The sequence below is a fragment of the Scatophagus argus genome, chromosome 23 (genome assembly GCF_020382885.2).
Source record: "Scatophagus argus isolate fScaArg1 chromosome 23, fScaArg1.pri, whole genome shotgun sequence".
NCBI classification, from domain to species: Eukaryota; Metazoa; Chordata; class Actinopteri; family Scatophagidae; genus Scatophagus; species Scatophagus argus.
The window spans coordinates 6,078,977-6,101,729 of record NC_058515.1 but is presented as its reverse complement, the minus strand read 5'-3'; the positions used below and the strand labels follow the sequence as shown (position 1 = coordinate 6,101,729).

The 22,753-nt window shown below is 40.7% G+C and overlaps 1 protein-coding gene across 2 annotated transcripts in view; it reads right to left on the bottom strand.

Moving 5' to 3' along the window:
• LOC124054262 (pyruvate carboxylase, mitochondrial-like) overlaps positions 1 to 22,753 on the bottom strand; it is a 262,121-nt gene that overhangs the window by 198,600 nt on the left and 40,768 nt on the right. For both annotated transcript variants that reach the window (XM_046380027.1, XM_046380028.1), the window contains exon 10: positions 11,088 to 11,206. In XM_046380027.1, the coding sequence (XP_046235983.1) occupies positions 11,088 to 11,206 (119 nt within the window). The remainder of the gene's footprint in view (positions 1 to 11,087; positions 11,207 to 22,753) is intronic.

Below are 22,753 nucleotides of genomic sequence, written 5' to 3'. Positions count from 1 at the left end.
ATGACTGCACAATCAGGCCAGAAATAAAACCGGCGTCTTCATTAATGAATCTTCAACAAAAATCAAGCTGCGTTTGCCGCTTTTGACATTTGAAGCTAAGAAAAAAAAAAAGCAGGAGATACTTCATCTGTTCTCAGCTTGGGAGAAGACTGATGTACCCTCCCGCTGCTATCCCCAAATGCACGACTGTCCCTGGGTCTTTCCCACCTTTTGATGCTGAATCCTGTGGTTTTCATCAATTCTTTGATACAACTTGGCTGGGAGGCCCCGAGCTCACAGAAAAAGGCTTAGGAGGAATCCGAAGAGGATTACTGGACGGAACGTATGGAAATTACAGTTTAATTTATCATTTAGGTCATGGTAATTCATGCAAATTAGGATTTCATTAATTCCAGCCTTGGGTTTAAATGGCGTTGCTCTTGTAGGGGAGTGCAGTCTTGTCAGGCTCACGTGTGAAGAAAAATGTGCAGTGGCACAAGCATGCAATAAGGTAATCACCACAGAAACACCTTTCGTAACAGCAAGGACAGAATGAAACCAGAATTAGTTGCATTGCTGTTGCATGGTCCAGTCAGCATGTCAAGTTGCAGTTTACAGTTTACATCCATAAATGATCACAAATGTTAATTATCCATATCTGCTTATGCAGGATCTTACTTTCAAGTCCAGTAAGTGTCTATAATATGTCATAATAAAAAGGTCTCAATATTACAAGAGTCAAGTTCAGACATGCGTGTGTAAAAAAAAACAAAAAAAAAAAACAAAACATTCTATTCAACCAAAAACAATGACGGCTGTGATTGTAATCATGATAAGCATCCTTCTCATTAACATAAACAGCCTCAACACCTTCTCTCTCTACCCCTCACACACACACACACACACACACACACACACAAATTAGATTCTCCCCTGATGTCAGAGCAGACGTGCACACACCCACCCACACCCTCATTCTCATTCATCTGCTTACTTCTCAATCACTCACTGTATGCTTCGCTGCACAATTATAATCACCTTAAAATTATTTTATGACGTGCTCACAAAACCAAACTCAACTGCTGCGAGTGCAAACACACACACAAATACAAATGCTTGGATGTGCAGCGTAACACACACAAACAAACTGCACAAAATAGCTGAATATCAAAAAGCTGGATTCTGTTGTATACTGCAGTGCTTACAGACACACATTCTTCTGAAATTTTTACACAAACATCAAAGCATATTGTAATATAAAGGCTGATTCAGGTAATCACTACTTCACACACAATTTACTCAAACACATACACACTCACACTTACAATCATTAGAACAATTATTTAGCTTATTACAGAGCGTCCAGGCATGTCGTCTATGCAGCTCAGCAGTATTTCCTGGTTATCAGTGGTTGTTTTATGGACACACACACAAACACACATACACAGAGACACCCTGTGTGTGGCCAGAGGAGACCCTGCAGATTGTTTACTGCTGCATGTGTTTCCTCACGGTGCTGAAAAAGACAAATGGCGGGGGGGATAACACATTCAATAAGCCATAAGCAAAATAAATTAAGGAATGGGGGGGTGGGAGTCCTGAGGAGCAGAGAGTAGAAGGAGAAAGTTTGAGAGGATAAGAAGATGAAAATGAAAAGGATGCAGAAACAATGAAATGAAGAGAATTTGGTCACAAGGTGGAGGAGGAGAGAACACGAAGCCATTTTTCAAACAAGCTTATAACTACTGTTGGCATGTTAATTGTTAAAGAAGTGCATCATGATACAAAGTCGACCTTTTGTTGAATATCTTTTTATACTTAACTGTGCCAAGAAGAATGAACAAGTGTGAGAGGGTTGGGGAAAAACTGGAGAGGGTGGCAGGCAGGGGAGAGGATGGCAGGTGGGGGGGTGGGCGGTAGGGTTGTGGTGGTGCTGGGTTTATTGCTGATGTGGCAGCAACTCCTCTAACTCCCACGTTCGAAAGGGAAAAATCACAGCCAAGAACCAGGGAGCTGGAGGAGCTGGTAGCTATGTCTAATGCTCAGAAAGGAGGAAACGAAGGGAATGAAGGAAAAAATAAAGACAGAAGGTAGATAAAGACAGACGGAAGAAGAAGGAGGAAGAAATCGCAAGACAAGCAGAAAGAATTCTAAAGAAGAGGCTCAATGACAAATTGAAGGATGGAGTAAAGGCATTAAAATGCATCACAGCAAATGGTTTCGCAGTGAAATGTGTGAATGTAGACTCAAACAGCCAACGCAGGCCTGAAACTTTGGACAGGCAGGTTGCTGTGCTTTAGTCCTTCAGCAGTTCGGGGGTTGCTCCATTCTTCTCTTAATTCACCTCGTACACCTTTCCCTTTCTCCATTTCCACCACTCGTTTGTCAGAGCCTCCGTCAATTAATGCGAGGCAAAGTTTCTCCGTCGTTCCCACTCATGCTCACTTCACTGTCACTGTCTCTTCTCGGCTTGATGAAGATGGAGGGTGGTCATTTAAGACTAATTAGCCCGGCTAAAACAACCAGCTGCCGCACAGGCAGGTTTCTCTCAAATGGAGATATATCATTGCATGTGCACACACACATACCCACGCACTTAGGCGGCAAGAAAACGAGTGGTACCCTTTCTCTAGAGCAAAAGGAACAAAAAAGCAAACAACGATAACTCGGTATTCTCTGACACGCAACAAAACGTATTAACAAACACTGACTTTATCTGTTAGACTGTCAAAATGCAGTAAACTAAGAGAAGGATCTTGTTTTCGATCTTAAAGACACTCACAGACGTGGTGCGGTGCCTCCAAAAACACCACTCTTTATGGCAGCCTCTTTATCTGCTCATATAGTCTCTGTATACAGCTGAATGCAATGAAAGCATCTATCTAAAGTCCCATACACACATTTTCAAACAGCAATATTACACGGCAGGCTATTCAATGCCTCACACCAAGGATGTAGAAATTTTTTTCTCTTAACCAGCAAAAATCACATTAAACATGAAGTATTAGATAATATCGAGTTCATGTCAAGCTTGTTCCCCACTTAATACTGAACAATGTGTAGCACAGGGCATAAAACAAAACTGAGATGTTGACTTTCCATTCCAAATTACAATCAAGCATTTGTAATCCCACCATGTCAGGCGAACACTGACTTCCTGTGAGGGGGGAAAAAAAAAATGAGTATATGATGCAGATGATCAGTACTGGTTGTGTATGTGATGCTCTTCACCTGAAATGATTTAAATGTGACATTTAATCAAATTCAAGCATGCACGAACAGGTTTATTATCTGCACTGTAGAAGGACTATTTATTGAGCTGAGGGTGTAACTGCAGGTCACAGTTACGCATCCAGTGCTAAGTATGTTAGCAGGCCATGGTCATTTAAAATAAAATACACGTTATAGAAAAGCTTGTGCCTCAGCAGAACAGCATGCAAACACTATGGAATTTATACTGTGCTGTATTAAATGTGTGTCCATAATGAGACTCTATTATGCAGTTTGAAAACGTGGACCCTGAGTCGAGGTTATTTCTGTCACAGGTGCTTTGCAAAAGTGTTCTTGACGAGCTGTATTTGGCGGATGGTGTAATCATTGCTGAAAATATCCTTGAGATGAGGTGTGTTTTGTCAACTGCAGTGTAGATTCAAGTGTAACATGTGAATCAATAATATCAGACTCCATTCAACATTGTAATCACTTTATAATAATGAGAGCAGGTGGTTAGTAGCCACACGTTTATACAGCTACAGACATGTAGTAGGAAGGTTCAGGGACCTGTTGCATATTAAAAAACAGCCACTCACTGTGTTCCTAAAAAGCTCCAGAAATCAAATATTTATTCTCTGGTATTAAAGGTTAGACATGGTTCAGGTTGGGTGTAAGTTTAGTGACCGTGCTTGGATTTGAATTAATGGAGGTTGATAGGACGATGCACAGCCACAAGCACTGACTGAAAAATAAGTAGACTAAACCGGGAAAAGAAAATGTTTGACATGGTTGACTTTCTGAGGAAATACCAGGGACAAAACTAAATACACCCAGAAGCTGGCAGAAATTGTTTTTAACTCTTCCGATTTCCTGGTGGCTACATGGCAAAGATCAGACTTGACACACTTGGCACTTGTCCTTTACACGTGCACAGTCACAGATGACCACACATTAAAGGCAAACAAACTTTGCACCATGTCATCCCAATAGGCATGCAGTCCTTTGCTGTCCCTTCAGCATGCAGTCACACACACACACACACACACGCCACACAGCGTAAGCCTGAGGGTATAATTACATCACTTTAGGATCTAAAAGACTCCTGTCCACCAATCTAACAAAATGTGCAATGTCCCTTGCAGGCAGCACGCACGCACGCATACACACTAGCCGAACATGCACTGCTGGTGACAAACACACACTTGACGTACAAAGGATAGATCGTTTACAGCTAAATTATGGACAAATTGAACCTTGAGAGAGGAGAAGTTCAAAGGCAGCCCTGAAGTTGAATGCAAAGAGGGTTTTGCTGTCTCACAAAAACACTAATGCACATGTGAGATAGCCAAGCGTCTTGTATGCAAGCATCCCGCCCCTCCCTTGGGCAGGTGTATGCCTCCCAGACAAAATATACTTTACATGCATCTCATATTTTGTCTGCATACACACACAGGAGACGCATCAGACAGAACTGACACCATTGTGCAGGAAGACAGGTGAATACGTTTTCACATAACATTTCTGCGCAATGTGCTTTTTCCTCGTGCAAGTGCAGATGTGTGTTCATCCACGCCTTTAGACATCAAATTTTTTCAATACGGGGGCGTTTTATTTTTTTGGCGTGCATCTCTGTGTGTGTGTGTGTGCGCGCGCGTGTGCGTGCACTCATTCTGATTACAGCTGTGGTATTCTGCCTCTTCACTGACACTTGTGTATGCCTATGAGAGAGAGAGAGAGAGAGAGAGAGAGAGAGAGACAGACAGAAATGCAAAAGAAGCAGTGAAAAGTGAGAGGATGTCTTCTCAGTTAAAAAGATGCCACCTTGTCAAGCTTTCCCACGCTGGAGAAAAGCAAGAGATACGACACAATCAAAGCAATATCCAGGGAAGGTAGAGGAGGAATGAACAGTATCAGTGAAAGGCCTCCCCACCTGCCACTGTGGAGGAAGAAGAAGAAGAAGGAAGGAGGGAGGACACATGGAGAGAAGAGAAAAACAAATGGCAAGTTTAGACTTTTAACTACTCATCCTCTTTCCAGTGGCAGTTTGTGGTTGGAATTGGACTGACTGATGCATTGCTGCATGCATTATTATCACAGATTCATCAGTATCAGCGAATATCGGGTCAGTTCGGTTCTGTCCTAAAGCCGGGTCAGTCAGAAGAGTCTAGCTTTCAGCTTCATGTCTCATTCAAGTCATAGGACGGAAAAAATGTTGCAGTGTTGCAGTTATTTTTTGCAGCTAGAAGCTTTGCAGCACTTATTCAAGGTCTGCTCTGAATTTGCATGCAGCATGGATTTGGGACACTGCTTGTTCAAAGACGTGAGCTGCAAGGCAGAAAAAGATGCCATGTGCCTGTACTGCTGTTCATTCTGAACCACTGCTGCTTGTTACATGGTGGCATGTCATACTGTAGTTGGTGCTGAAGCTCTATTGCCATTAGGGACCAAAGTTTTGCACCTGTCATTTGGCGGAAATTACAAACAGTGTGACCAACAAATTTAAAGAATCCTTGTTGAGAACAAAATGCTTAATTATGTCACATTTCAGCGCAAAATGAAAATCTGCATGTCATTGTCAGATTTTCCCATGCAATTAATAGGAAATGCGCCTCTTGTTTTCAAGCACTAATCAAAGCAAATACAGAAAGCAGTTGACTTAATGGCTTGCTTGTGTAGCTGCCTCTGACACAGTGATTAATTACGCTTAGGTTTTTCTTTCAGGTTGGTTTCATTTTGTTTTCTGCCGGTACAAACACATGAAAGGATGGAGGAAGACGCACAGACGGAGGCAGGGAGTGACAAGACAGCGGGATTAGAGAGGGCAGATGGAGGGAGCGAGAGGGACAAGTTCATTAAGGGACAAAGAGAAGATGAGATGCGGGATGGAGTGGGTGAGGCAAAGGTGAGAGAAAGGACAGAGAGAGAGAGAGAGAGAGAGAGAGAGAGATGAGCGAATAGACAGATGTCAAGGAGGGAAGAAGTGAGGATGAATGTGAATGAGAGGTGAGAATGACAAAGATGAGATGGAAGGCCGAAGGGGGGGAGTGATGGAAGTGACAGAGTGAGCGGCAGACACAGAAGAAGGAGAAACTGACGGGGCTGAAAGGACCACTAAGGGAAAGAGGGAGACAGAACAGGAAGCAATGAAGCGAGGAAGAGAAGAAGTGGGGGGTAGAGAGAGAGAGAGAGAGAAAGTGGGGAAGGGAGGATGGAGAGTTGGGTGAAAGTGGAAAGACAGATGGAGTGAGTCAGCAGAGGACAGACAGATGAAGGGGAGAGCTTGAGGGAGGAATGAAGGATGAGACGGATGGGTGGGTGGCAAGGAAGAGGGGATGGATTAAGGAGAGAAGAAGAGAGAGGGGACTTTGATACCTGAGTGTGTGTCACATTGACCCTCACTACAGAGAGCATCCTATTAGGAACAGTTAGATCAAAGTGCATACAAAGCAGACACACACACACACACACACACAAAATCAGAGTGAGGGAATCTGTTCCTGAGAGCATCTAATTGAGGGGAAAACAAAACTAAGAGCCCATTTGCAAGCCGTGCTAAGATACCATCTGTATCTGGATCAAAGCTGTTTGCATTTACACCTGGTATTAAAAATTCTGATTTTCTCAATTCTGCCTGCACTGTGATCAGTTTTTCAGTCAAGACCAGTCCAGAATAAAGTCCAAAACTGTTGTGTTAAGACCTAAATAAGTCATTAAGCACCCCTCATTAAATTCTTGCGGTTTTAAAGGTTTATAGAGAACAACACTTGTGGTAAGTTTATCAAAAATAAGGCTAGGGATACAACAGCATTTTATAAAATCAGAATCTAGTTCTGACCCCACCTTACTGAAAACTATTTCTATTTATTTACTGTTCAGCTTTCAACATTTGGAACAGTTAAAAAGAACTAAAATCCAAAAGATTTCACGGAGCACATTCCAGGTGAAGGTCTGGCTTGTCTGCAGCAAATGCACAGCAAAGGAGAGAGCCTACGAGAAATTAATTGGTCCTGAGAAAATGAAAGAGGAAGGAGCAGTGACATGCATTAATTAATACATTGATTGCGGGCTTCCTGTCATGGCAGCCAATGAGGCTACATCCAAAAAAACCTTTTTGAGGTTTGGGTGTATGAGCTGCAAAGAAAAGAAAAAAATTAAAGTAGAGAGAGTGAAGATAAAAGACAAAGAAGCCAAAGCTCAACTGCAGACAGCTTAGAAACAGAGGAAGTTAAGCTTACCCAATACGGGATGAGAGGAATGATTGATGCAAAAAGAATAAGGCGGGAGAGACAGTGATGAAAGGCGGTGTGGAGAGCAGAGCTGCAGAACGAACGACAGGTTTAAAAGGGGAGTTTCACAACACAGTATGAAAAATACCTCGCTGACAAGTCTATTAGCAACGCGGCCGGTTTTTCAAACATGCGAAAAACAAAAATGAATGTGCTCACACACCTGAGAGATTGGGATTGCAGCCAAGAGAAATGGAAATGCTGAAAGACTAATGGACCTAATGTTCAAATACAACAAAAACTGAATAAAGTTCACACTTTTGTCATTCACACTTAAATGCTATACTTTGTCCTTTTCTAACAAGTACATTCACCCTACAATTTAGATGGATGCACATGGAGTTTTCTCTTGGAAAGACTTGTTCTCTTTAAAGCAGCCAGATAATTCAGCAGCGGCTGCTCAACCTCAGCCTGAAATAAAAGCTGTGCAAATGAAAAGTGTTGCTTTTGACAGCTGAAACTTTCAACATGTGCGGTTTCATGCAAGATGCTGCCCACATTCAAGTAATTACCGCACTCCTGTCAATGTAAGTGACCTCAATTCCCCAAAATGTCAAATTTCCAGGTTTCTCTGCCAGACAAAGTGGATCTGACAAACTGGATTCTGGTGTGGGACTGCAGGTGGAGGGGGATCTGTTGGCACATGAAAATGACTTTCTATCAACTTATTGTCTGGCTGATAGGAGCCCAGCACTGAATGGTTAAGTGTCTACCTGAGTGTGTGTCAATGTGTGTGTGTGTGTGTGTGTGTGTGTGTAAGCAGGGAAAAAAAATAACTAAATAAAAGAAAAGTTGCAAAATGAGGGAAAGACATGAAAGAACAAAAGGAGGGTAGGCAGATGTGGGTGGTGCCCCGAAGGCAGAATATAAAGAAACATGTGGTGATGCATAACAGACTGCAGTCAAGTTGTTTCCCCATCTCATTTGGTTCTCACAAATAATGCACCATAACACCCTGGGAGAGCTGCAACTAGATATTAGAAAATATTAGTATGATATTGCCTCTGTGTTCTTTATCCTCCATTTTTTTTTATTTTTAAATGTATTAGGTCTTACATTGGATTCAACAGCAATAATACAAAAGAGAGGCAGTTCTGGGAAGCTTACATTGTAGATATATCTAATCTGTGCACTGACATATAGTATTTATGATAGCTAAGTATCCCATCTTGTTCATACTTTGCTACTTCCTAAAAACTGCCTCAGTATAGCACACACATTTTCATTTTTCAAAGACAAATGTAAGATAAGATAAAAGTAAAGAAACAGAAATAATGCTGGAAAAAAAAACTAAAAAGATAACTGATATTTAAAATAAAAAAGGAACAGATTACTGTGTTATGTGATTTAAACCTGTGTGGTAAACGGTATGAACAAATACCCGTTCCATCTCTGAAACCAGGCACCAGTATACAGCTGTCCTGCCTGTAGGAGCTTTGGTTTGCTTCAAAGATGCTTCATAAAAGTTATTAGTCGTTAAGTTTGTTTATTAATTCAATACTAGACGGTCAAAACGAAAGGATTCTCTTTTGCTAGTATTACAACATTGATGTTAAAAATGACACATAGTCACATAGTCTTGCCATTTCACCTGCCTATAACTGATGGCAGTAGCTGATGTAAATATAAATATAAATTATGTGAATTTTCACATATCAAAAAATTAAAAATTAAAAAAGTTTTTTTGGTCATGCGATCTTGGTCGTCTTATTCACAGTTGGATTAGGTTGAAAGAAAAAAACATACGTTAGGTATGTCATGTAATGTTAAATACGCAAGTTTACAACATTAACACAAGTTAACTTACGGCTGTAACTTAAAATAGGGAGAGTTGTTCAACAAACGGTAAAGGGAATTTCATAACACAGTATGAGTATCACCTCACTCTAACACTGCCAGTATCATATGACCAAAAACTTTAACGATACGCGAAAAGCAAAAAAAAAGACATTCTGATAACGTGAAATAACTTAAGACTTCAATGTGCCCATGCCTTTGCTTACAAGTAAACTCCACGGCAGGACTTTAACTCCCAGGGGGTTTCGGTTAATGAGGTTGGGTGGAGCTAGCTGGGGGATGCTTCACAGACTCTTAATGGAATCATAAAAATGAAATATGTCCTACCATAACAGGAGTAACACAGAGGATCTGTACATGCCCACACAGTCTTCAGAAGATGTCTAATCAGCCAAAGTAAAGTGGCCTATGTGGGTGCACTAAGAGTGTCAAGGGGCTTTAATCCATAAACAGTTGAGTTAATAACATGTTTCCTGAACGGAGCTCAGCCCATTGCACAGTGGGCTCCCACTGCCGCACCTCAGTCCACACCGAGCACACAGAAAGTGGGTGAGCACCCAACTTTTTAAACTCAGATGCAGAAGCAAACGTCAAAACGTCAGGTGTACATCATCACATAAATTGGAAAAAACACGGAAAACTACAGCCCCGCGCAGAAAAATAAATAACAAGACTTAAATTATCACTCTTCCAACCTGATGACAGTTATTACGTCGTCATATTTGTCTTTCAGATCATTATTATTAAAACACATTACCCACAATACCAGGGCTCGCATAAATATTTTAAGACTTTAGGGATACTGACAGGATATACTTAAAAGCTTACTTAAAATAACACACTCAGCTTTTCATTGAGACTGGCAGTTGTTGGACTTGATGATCGCTGGGACTTCAATGTTTACTTCAGAGTTTTGTTTTGTGCTTTGTTTTTTTCACTCATCCAGAGATGATTTACTCTCAGTGTGTTATAATGCAAAATATAGCAAGTTGAACAAAGAGTTTCTTTGTGTAGGAGAAAAAAAAAAAGAAAAAAGAAAAAAGACTCAAATACAACAGAGATGAAAGAGGCCAAACGAGCGAGAGAATGCAGCTAAGAAAGCTGTCAGTCATGTCTGTTTGCCATAATTACCAAATGAAATCATTTGGTTTGCGCCCACAACTTTCTGTATTAGTTTATTGCACTGATTTGTTTGTCTGTCAGCTTAATTCATTAATTGATCTTATTTTGCTGGCAATCTAACATGGATTAATGTAACTAGTTTCCGTGTGTACACACACACACATATCAGTGCTGAGCAGAGACTGGCTATGACTGAGGGTACTATATTACCTGCACCTGTGTGGGGTTTTTTATGTTTGTCTTGCGCTTGTGTATTAGTCTGAGACCCATCTGCGTTGCTTCAAACCGCCAAATATGACAGGTCATCAGCGGAGCCGAATACTATTTATATCTTTCATTATTCTCTCCCTCTTTCTCACCCCTATCTTTCATTCCAGTTGTCTCCCGCTCTCTTGTCTCTCCCTGACCTCATCTTTCAACTTTTCTCTTCACTGATTCCACCTGTTCTGGCTCTCTTCTCCTGCTTCTTTCCCCACATGCTTTACAATCATCTCCACCTCCTCCATACCTCCAGCCTTCACTCTTCTCTACTTTACTCGACTTTTCCAGAGCTATCTAACCTTGAAGCAGCACACCTGGTCTGTGGACAAATGATGCCAAGCAAACACACTCTCAAAATGACAACCACCGCAACCACCCAGCTGCCCACCTGCCCAAAGCCTTCTGCATATGTAAACATCTGCTACTTACTCGGTGATTTCTTCGGTGACCGTGTGTTCAACCTGGAGTCTGGAGTTGACTTCAATGAAGTAGTGCTTGCCGTGTTTGTCCACCAGGAACTCCACTGTGCCAGCATTCTCATAGCCCACCTGCAGGAAAACATGGCAAGAAAGCAAGTTTATAGCTCTGAGCTAACATTATTAGGACTGAAGTTAGTTATGTAAACACACAAGAAGGAGCATTCACTCATCTTAATGAGCCATGAAAACAAAAGCGCAACCAAAAAAAACTCCTGTCCTCTCTCCATAGAAAAACATAACTGCATAAAATGAAGAAAGAATGAGCTTCAAGATTTTATTTGTATAGAGTGAGGAGGGGCATTTTTCATCATTTTCTTGTAATGCAATAATTGGATCATTAATCAAGAGGGATTTATTGAAAGCTCATCATCATAAAAGCCCATTTTACTTCCACTACGTCTCAGCTACAACACTGCAATGAGAATTAGAGGCAGGTACAACAGACAGGAATTTGTCCCAGTGTTATTGATGCAGGAACATTAAAATGTCCCCTGAGTTATGTCTCACAGTGCAAACACACAACAGTACAAGGAGGACTGGGCCTTACATGTTCACATAACAAGCAAAACAGCGGACACAGGGCTATACTGCATTTGTCACTCTGCAAAGACACACAAGCCTGATTCAAAGAAAGACTGGGAAACTTGCTGCATCCTCCCTTTTCAAGGATGTCCCTTTCATACCCGATCATGACACTAATGAACCCGTTTACCTGTGGAATGTTCCAAACAGGTGTTTTCTGAGCAGTACACAACGTTCCCAGTCTCTTTTTACTTGTTCAAAACATGATGCTGGCATCTAATTATATTTACAAAAACAAAAAAATCTATAAGGTTGATGAACATGAACTGTTTTCAATTGAGTACATGTCAAAAAGCTAATTATTGCATTACATTTTACACATCTTCCAATACAGCAATGCTATTCATTTCTCATCTCACAAGAATATCTGCTACTAATAACTAAAGTATGATAACCACTTTAATAGTTATTTTATGCAACTTGGTTAAGGACAGGGAAAGTGCATGGTCTTTGTACCATAATGAAAATGTCAATGTATAAGACACAGGTAATGAACAGTAAACATCAGATAGTGTTGTTTAGTATGAGCTGGACTTGAATAATGTACTATATGGTGGTGGCAGATAAAATGCATTGGGGCTTCCAGTTCATTGGAGCACAAGGATGCTGACTCGAACAAGATGGAAAAAGCTCTGAAGAGCAGAGCACAGCACCTGAAAGCGCTTAGTGCACATCTTTGAGGCACATGGATCATTACTGCTGTTCGAGATGGTAAGTCGTGATATTCAGTCCAAAGATGTTGTTTGTAACAACAAGCTTTTAAAAAGGTACAAGCCACATCTTTGATGTAGGACTTCCATTTAGGGAGCCAAAAGATGTTTTTCTTTTCTTGGAATGGAAATGTTCTCGTTTAATCAGCACTGAAGTATCCAAATGCACCATTTAAAAAGCAATGCACTGCACTTTATAGCTTTTCAAACAACTCAATGGCTAGCTTTATTGTTTAAATTGCAAAATGGGGACATTTACCAGACAATTACAAAGCATAATCCAATCTCTGGTCACCTCTTCACACATGGTTTATTTTGAACTCAGTATATTCCTTTCCATTTTAATTATAGATGGTCATCATGCAACAATGACTGGACATTTCCATTTAGATTTTAATGTCAGTTTTAAGTTTTAATTTAACTTTTTATTATGGCTGTTGCACTGGTAGTCTTGTCATTATTTTTCATGATGACACTGACCCACCCACCTAAACTGCTATTAAATCTATATATATTGCCATTACATATATACCTCCATTCAGAGGAAAATATGATAACTGGCATGTCAACAGACCAACAGCAGCATTCTATACTCATCCTTCAAAACTCCACTGTGGGTTTTCTCAGCTCTAGTTTAATTTTGCCCAGCAGGAGCTGCAAGCAGAGTGTAATTACTATATAAATGCTACATAAATGAAGTTTATTATTATTATCATTATAATTTTGAGACCAGGCAGGTTTTCACAAATTACACAGATGATTTCAGCAAAGCAATCTGATTGGTGTCCCAACCATTTTCACCAATTTAACCAATCAGAGCAGCCAAAGTTCCTCAGATCAGATTGAGTCATATCACTGATTATTCCTATAATCAAAGCTTTGCTATGTTATGAAATGTACCCCTTTTGGAGTGAAGGAAATATTGAAAGAAAAAACAAAAAACAAACATCCAAATATCAGAACAAAATCAGAGGGTTGCAAGCAATCAAATGTCCAAAAACACAAGCTGCAAAACAGCAAGTCTAATTATCCCAGAAGGCACAGATGTGGAAAAAAAAAGAACTCTACAAGAGGCAACAGCACCACCTACATCTATACATATCTAAAACTATTTGTTAAAGAGAAAGTTGTTGTGTTCCCGCCATCCCTTGTTGTAGTGCTGAGCATTTTGGGGAAATTAGACTGGGTGAACAACTTGGAGGACCCGAATGACCAAAACCAATTCCTGTGCTCCCGTTTTCAGACAGGAAAATGCATATTAAGTCTTTAATTCTGAAAAAAAAGCCTCTTTCCTTGAGGATAGCTTTGATTTCCAACATTTGTCAAGATAATCAAATAGGTTGAGGATAAGAGACAAGAGGGATGGAGACAAAGATGGCCTGAAGCTAAAACTGCAGCTAGAATTTGGCAACTACACGAGTACAAAGCAAGTTAAAAGAAAAAGAAAAAAAAGCTCATAAGTAGGATAATCAAGATGGTTGTAAAGAAAACTGACCTGAAGAGGAAATTAGACAAAAGATTAGGAGCACAGCACACACACCCACATGAAACATGTTTAAATATTCACTGTAATCCTGTAAAACTTTGGTCTAAAAATATTCAGACACACACAGTCTGCAGTTACTTCTAAAAAATTAAGAAATTAATACCATTTACAGTATCTGTGGCTCATCACAGGTATTACAAGAGAGTCTCATTACAAAGATCTCTTTCTCTCTTTCTCACACACACACACAATCTAACAACATGCACAATTCAATAAACTGTATGAGATCAAACAAATGCTTTCATCTCTAATCAGTGTATTACATACAGCAGCTAAATTTATTTTAGCCACCAATACAACCCCAGCCACCTCCCCATCCACACCACCACCCCACCGAGTCACCTTTCACTTAACCTTCTCTAAGCAGCCAAACATTTTATTGTGCTTGTGTGTGTGTGTGCGCATGCACTTCCAGCAAATACATAGAGCTAATAACCAATGACCTCATTGATTAGCTGTAACTGTCAAAGATGTATAAGATACACAGCCACCTTCACACAAGGACATAAATGAACACACTCCAAGTCCACATACGTTCAAACATATACCGATACGTGTCACATCATATTACGATCACACACACTTAGTCAATTAGCAGCGAGTATAACAGATTGAGTATGCAGGCTGTAGCAGCACAGGGAGAGGTCACTGAGGTGTTGCATGCACACACAAACACCTTCAACATTATTATTTTTTTTAAAAAAGCATAACATACGGTGACACATGCCTGTGCCAGCCCTGTGTGTGTGAGATTATGCTATAAAAAAAAATAATAATAAAATAAAATTCCTGCACTGATGAATGTAATCAAGGTGCAAGGTTTATTTATCATTTTCCAACGTATAATGAAACACGAGTTGTATTCCCTTTATGCTGCTCACTAAACAAAAATTATATAAATGGAGGATTAAATAGTAAGCCATAAAAAGTTTATGGTAGAGTACAGAGGATGAATTGAGGAGCCTCACAGCTGTGTAGTCCTATGGCACAGCAGCAGAAACCTCTGTATTATCAGCAGGGTGTCTGGGTTGGGGCTGTGGTGGGTGTTGTCTTTTGCTATCCTTCAGGGTGTGTACACCTCACAAATCTCACTCATGCTTGGTAAATGGTACCCATAGTAGTTCTGGGAGGTTTAAGTCACACACTTTCCTGGACCGTGCACATCCCATGCCACTTGTGTGATGTTTTCAGTCAGAATGCTTTCTATTGCTTCTGGGGTAGCATGAACTTGGCAGGGAAATAGTGCGTTCTTAAGTATCCTTAAGAATTTCTGAGCTTTCTTTACCAGGGTGGAGATGCGTGTTGATCATGACAGGCTGTTCAGCTCATAAGCAGGCAGGAGAAGCAAGAAAATCTGGTCTGACAGACCAAAATGAGGATGACAAAGATGACTACAGCTTTGATGGTGTATAGGTTTAAATAGGAAGTGACAGAGACAGTACAACTGGTACAGTGTTGCACAGAGAGAGAAACAGAGTGAAACAAAATACAATTCATAAGTACTGGGAGAAAAATGGGCAGGCACCGATGGAGAGAGGGGGTAGTGCAGGTGAAGGGAGAGAGAGTGAAAGAAAGATTGATGTATGGATCAGATGAAACAAGGGATCAAAGTGTTCAGTAGGAGTGGAGAGAGGGGTGCACGGTGCAGGGGGAAACAGAGTGGATTAGATGGAGTAATCAGGCAGGGGAAGTAAAGCAGAGAGCTTCAACGATGGAGGAACTGTCACTCTCCCTGGTTTCTCTTTCTCTTCAAGCACTTCAGCTTGAAATCATATGTGTAATGTTGTTACAAGATGTCAAAATTCATATTCAATGAAAACCCTTGACAGCCAACTCCCCCAGTTCCACAGTGCTGCTCAGAGTTCACAATATTGGAAATTTTTTAGGCAAACATATTTATCAAAAGGATGAAGTAAAGTAGAGATGACAAAGCTTTGTTTTTATGCCATCATGACCTAAAGATATATTTTTTTTACTCATTGTGAGTGCTCACAAAGCTACCAGAAATCCTCAAGGCTAAAATGATGTTGATGTTTAAGGAGGACAGAGGGACAGAGAAATCTGTTGCGGGTAAAAGCTGAACTTCAAACATCAAGGTTAGCACAGCAATGGGCCACATAAAGTACCAGCGTCTTGGGACAAACACTTTGAGACACTTTTTAGCGACAGTATCACATATTTCACTCATGTCTGCGTAAGGCAAGGTTGCAGCAGGGAACACAATCAAAATGAATTGGGTGACTCAAACAAAAACAACAACAACAAAAAAGAATTCTGCTTGATCTTACAAATATCATTGCAGTTTCTGCCGTTGCTGATGACAAGATCAAAACTCAGCAAATCGATGAGTCTTTACAGCCTTACAGAAAAAGGAAGGTAGTGGCAGTAAGAGGACAGAGGGGGAATGTTGTTGGAATATGTTAAGGCCGGAAATGATGCTGCTGACCACTGCGTCCCTTCATGGCCATATACTCGTCAAATAATTATTTCCAGGAGGATAATCATCACAAAGTAAGATGACTCAGGAGTTTACCCCAGCGGCCTGCACGGTCTGAGCACCTCTCAGCTGGAACGCACAACGGCGTGTCCCTGATTGTGGTCTTAATTTAATGCAAGAAACTCTGGTGGCACTCAGTTTGAAACAAACTGCAGAGGTGACCTTCCAGCAGTCAAGTAATTCCATTATTTCTGACAGCACAACAGGATCTTTCCTTGCAGTAGCAATAGTGGCTGCAGCTGTTGGTGCATGTCAAAATAGAAGAGCCTTCATGGTACCTTTTCTGCACCTATGGAGCAAGAAATTTGCTTTCTTCTTTTGTAGCTTTATATCCATATTTTTTTAGTTGTATCTCACAGTTTGGCTTCTCTATTGTGACTGCTTATGTCAGAATATATATTTTTATTTTTTAACTTATTTCATACATAAGTTTGTGAGAAGGCAAAGAGAGAAAGGCAGACTGCATTTGAGTTTCCAACTGTTCATGCAGTAAGTTCATTGCTGAAGGCTACTTTACAATTGTTGTCTGTAACCCTGAACAGATTAAAGAAGGGACTTTTGAGAAGCGCTCTTACTGTCCTTTTGTTTGCATGAGCATTTTGTGTGTGCGTAGTCATGTTTTCTGCTGGCACTGCACATTGTCTAATCTTCTTTGCCTAAGCACAGTGACGCTTGGGGTTTAAGTTGCACCGACTCTTGTAAGTGCAGGAACGTTACCAGGGCGATCCCTTTTGGCTTGTGGAGTCCACAGTATGTTTGATTCAGCAATATGTGAACACTGGTGCCTTAGTAGTATGTGTGTCCATTGTTTTGTTGATGGTGCAGAAGACACACAAGTTGAAAACCTACCAGATTGGATGCTGTACAGCAACCCTTTGGTCTATAATATAAAACGGAGTGTGTTCCTTTTCTGCACCATACCATACTTCTTACAAGTTTCTAGTACCAATAATGTGTGCAGATGTGTGCTGAATATCAAAGCAAAGAATCCCAGCAAATGAGGGTGCTAAGCATAACAATCCTTCGTCTTTGAACTCAAAGTACCTGAAACAAGGAACTACATAGCAACCCAGCTTGTTTTAGTCACAGAGAAAAGGAATAGAGAAGCTTTAAACAGTTTTTCTTTTTAAACAGATTTTCAATTCAGTAAAATTCTCAAAACACTCACACACAAACACTCTCAGTGGTCATGGGTCAGCAGTCTCACTACACTTAAACACTGTCAAAAAAGGAAAAATTATTTGCCTTCCAGGTTGTTGCTGCTGCCAGGCTGCTGTCACAACATGCAAATCCTGTGACAAACAGCGATATCGATGATTCACTGCACAGCACACATAAAGCCTTCCGATTAGTCAAGTCAACTGCCATCTCCCTTAATTCCCCACATCCACCAGTCAGGAAGCAGTGCATGCTGGGTCACGAAATGTCCTGGGGCAACCAGAGTAATGTGGTACAAGCTTTATGTGTGACGCACAGAGAGAACAAAACAAATCAATTGTACAATCAATGGTACTGACCTGTTAAACGGCTGTGGTCTGGTCACATTAGTGTGCGCGACTTTGGCCTGTCTGCTTACTGCAGGGTGACTTTCATAACACATTCAGGTTTTAAAAATAATCGACGTCTCACGAGTAATAAACATGTCCTCTCTCTTGAGGTTTCAAACAATTTTTTGTCTTGAAAAACGGACTATGAGACACGTCCTTTCAGGTGATAAACATGAGGTCTGTTGTTTATTGTGTGGTGATCCCTCATTCACTTTTCAGTGTGTCTTAGGGATCCGCAACATGTATTTTTATTCAACTGATAAACACCTGCTTCACATGGCCCAATACCAATTTTCAGCCCAGCCAGTGACTGGATCTAATATAATAACAATCTGCAAGGTGTTTAGTAGCTGAGGTTATCAAATAAATGTAGTGGAGTAAACAATATTTGCCTCCAAAATGTAGCGAAATGGAAAATTTAAATACTCAAGTATCTAAAAATTACAGTACAGTGTATAGGATTCAAGTGTTTTGTAGTTTATTACATTCCATGACTGGTTATCTGAAATTTTGAAATGAAGAGTTTCACTTTTACTGCAAACATTTATTGAACTCCTTGATTCCTAATTATCAGCATCAGTACCACTTGATAAGATAAGATGTGCTGTGTTAACACTCAACAGGATGACAAAGCGTGAGTACTGAGAGACAGACCAACTTATTGTTGGTTCTGGTGGGATTTATTTTTTGTGGGATTTACTGAAAAATCTAGATGACAACCATGATCCCCTAAGTGGAAAAAAAACAAAAAAAAAAAAAAAAAAACATCCAAGATTTCCAAAATACTGCCAACGCCGAGCCTCTCTTTCTGACCAGTATGATCAGGATTAAGGACCAGTAACGCTATACAATACTCTCATGCCCACATGTACAATGATAAAACACTTTTGAAACCATCCTTTTGGCAGCTTTCTGGGTTGCTTTACAGCTCCCAAAAAAAAAAAAAAAAATACTAAGGCAAAGCTCCAAGCATTGTCAAGGGGTGGAATGAGTAAAACACACGTTTTTTTGGTGTTTTGAGGGGATCATTACATCCTTTTTTCAGTAAATCCCAAGGGACAGCTGCACACAGTCACAATAGAGCAGGGGGGAGGAGGGAAGGCGTTCTCTTTATGACAGCAACAGTTTATGGCAAATGTGGCCTTCAATATGAAAACAGCTACGCTAACATCACTGCAGTGAAATACAGGCTGATCACCTAGGCTTTCTTTCGTACAATACACAAGGGCATCAGAATCTGAAAATGAAAAGCTGTTTAAAAAAGGTGCTCCACGCAGCAACTTTAGAGGCAGACAGTCACATTACCCCTGCAGTTATTACATAACCAGATCCTACAGTACATCTCCATACACCACTGCTGCTTCTTGCCTTTAAACTGCGAGCTCTCTTCTTTCTCTTTCTTTCATTTCTTTCCTCTCTTGTGGGGTTTGGAGTTAATCTGGTGCCCAGATTTCCTGTAATCTGATCCAATTCCCTTTCAGACTCGCAGCACACACACACACACACACACACACAACTCTCATACGATTCATTGCAGATACAACCGCAGCATAACACAAGCACACTCGCAAATAGATCAGCTCCATTTCAGCAGTGCCACCTCTCTAATCCCTTTGCTGCAGGAAGCTGCCAAAGCAGCGGTGCTCACCCACCCGAGCACACAATGTACACAAAAAAAAAAACAAAACAAAACACACACAAAGGCACAAACACACACGGTCATGCACACATTTCACATACAAGCCCAAAGGCACGCAAAACTCATGATCATAATGAACACAAGCATGTGTGCGCCCACACACAGCCCCATGTGCACCTACGCAATCACATTCATCCCGGCTGTAATGGAAAGGGGCTTGACCGGAATCCCTCCATCTATTTACCAATTCATGTATTCATCCCTTCATTCCAGCTCTTCTCTGGACTTCAAGTCCATCACTTATTTCTTTCCTTCAGTCATGTTTGTGCACACTCAAATTCTACCCTGAGCCTGTGTAATTAGGATTCAGGTCATCTTCCTTCCTTCTCCAGGTCCTTTTTTTCCTGACGCTTGCAGTCTCGTTATTATGCCAAATAATTTGCTCGACGTAAAGAAGACAATGTGTTTGGTCATTGAATTTGTGGAAGGAGAACAAACATACCGCAGGAAAAGTATCAGGCACACAAAGGTTTTCATAAATCTGAATGAGAGGGATAAAATAATAACTCGATGCTTGTTACTATTCTTGTTGGAGAGGTTTTACTCAAGAGGTTCTATAATTGGAAATTTGTACATTTTATGCTGTTAATTCTTGAGGAGCATTGAGTGGGGACAATAGCCCCTCCTAAATTGATGTCCAAATTACCCCATGTGTGAGTATTGGCTCAGTGTGGTCATTAGTATTACATAATTCACAATTCACAGATCCTCACTTTGGAACCAGATCATCCAGGTTTGGTGACAATGTGTTTGCAACTGTGGCCTTGTGTTAAAATTCTGAGGGTCTACGCTCTTGCTGGTTAAGCTGTCAAAGAGTCCAAAAATAAGAGGACACTCATATGGCTGAGAGAGAGAAAGGACAGAGAAAGTCAGAATGGTCTGATATCACAGATGCTGACAAGAATTTAAATATGAGCAACATTGAGAGTGCTGGACACGACGATGCTTTGAGCTAATGGCTAACCCAAAATGGCTGAAAAACTTTGACTGTTGTCATGGTAACTGACATCCAAAAATCACAAAGCACAAACACAGTGGCACAAGGACAGCACCGTTGTCTCTCCTCCAGTCTCTCATTACACTTACAGGTACATTAACAGAAAACTATATTAATAAATAAGGAGCACGAGTTTGAAGAAAGTGTGAACTTCTGGATGACGTGTGGACTGGCTCCAAGTTCAACCACATCGGCATGTACAATTTCGTCCACCTGCCACCCACCCAAATGGATTATTGTCACCAAGTGAGAAATCTGTGCTCACGTTGGCATTTCACTGCACCTCCGCAAGTCCCTGTAGACCATACTGACTTTTAAATTATTATATTATGTCATGCGGCGGAAGCTTTCCAACGGATTTTTCTGTGAGCCTCACATTGGTGTTGTGGGAAAAAGTCAGGGGATCACACAAGACATTAGGATTCATCCCCCGTGCGTCGTGATTATCTGCACAAGAGTTCATGGTGATTCCAAAGCTGCTGAGATATTTTCACTCAGGACCAAAGTGGCAGATCAACCAAAAGAGAAAAACTGCCATCCCTGGAGTCGTGCCACTAGCACAACCAATATTAAGTTACTATTCCTACCAGACTACCAATAAAAAAAAAAGGTACAAACCTATATTCTACAAATAACCCACTTCTTTCTGAAGCGAGAGCTCTTCATTTCTCCTCCACCCTCCCTCTGTTCACTGCTTTCTGATCCTTCCCTTTGCATTTCTCAGTTCCTCAGTGTTTTTTCCCTCTCTTCCTCTACACAAAAAAAAATGATGTGTGCCCCCCTCAACTTCCATCTCTCTGCATGTGGCAGTTGTCCTTTGTTTCACTTTCATCACTATCTTCTTCCTCGCCCTTTGAGTTTGAGGCAAGCCATCGGAAAACAGTCTTTTCAATTCAAAAAATTGAAGGCACTTCTTTAAAAAAAATAAATAAATAAATAAAAAAGAAACGGTGTCAAGAGAGACTACAGGCTGAAAGGTCACAGATGGACAGATGGCAGAAGAGCGATGCATAGATGGGGCAGAGAGACAGAAACAAAAAAAGGATGGAAGAGACAAGGGGAGGTGGATGGTAGCAGATGGCTGGATGGCAAACAGAGACAAAGAAAAGGAAACTAGATGGAGTAAAAAGATTGAGAACGAGGAGCTGAGATAAATAGAGAAAGATTTACTGAAGAGGGGCTAAAAGCAAAATCAAAGCACCTGTGGATTTACAGCAGGAGGACCTAACAGGGTGTTCTCGTAACAGGCCTGGGGATGAATAATGACTGAAACCTGTGATGTAAGAGTGATGAAAGGAAGGGCCACAAGAAGCTGCAGAGTTGAAAGGTTCAAAGCTGCACACACACTCCACAAGATATCGCGGCAGACAAATATGACAGCACGGCGCAGCAATAGCCCTTTTCAGACACGGAATACATGGCATTGTTGGCTTGAGCTATCTGTTAAAGTAATGGCTTTTTGTCATTCACACAGAAATGTCCGCTACACAAAGGTCTGTTGTGGCTTTATTCAGGCATAACGAGGCCGTGACAGAAAAAGCCACTATGCTCACATTACAATCAGCACCTGGTGTGCGAGGCTGCATCACTAATGGATTTTAAAACATATTTTGCCATTTAAGCCTCAATTTACAACAATCACCCCCCCCCCCCCCCCTGTCTGTCTCCCATCATTTATATATTTCATTTTACTGTGTATGTTTTAAAGTGCAACAGTGCCCAAGCACAGAGTGGCAAGACAGTGGCGACTCTTTTTGGGTCTTTTTTTATATCATTATTATTATTCCTATTTGCTCACTTGCTGTATGCAAGGCATTTTTGCTGGGTATTCATAACTGCATCCACGCAGATGGCAAAATTACTGAGACTGAAGATTATCATTATTGTGGTCTCTTAGAAACTAATAAGACTTGAGGCATAAATCTTAGCAGAGTGACTGTATCATTATTAAGTTGATTTAATTTTCTTTATGCACAAGAGACAATAATTAAGTTAGAAATAGACTGCATTGCACTTAAGGCAAACATGACATGTATTT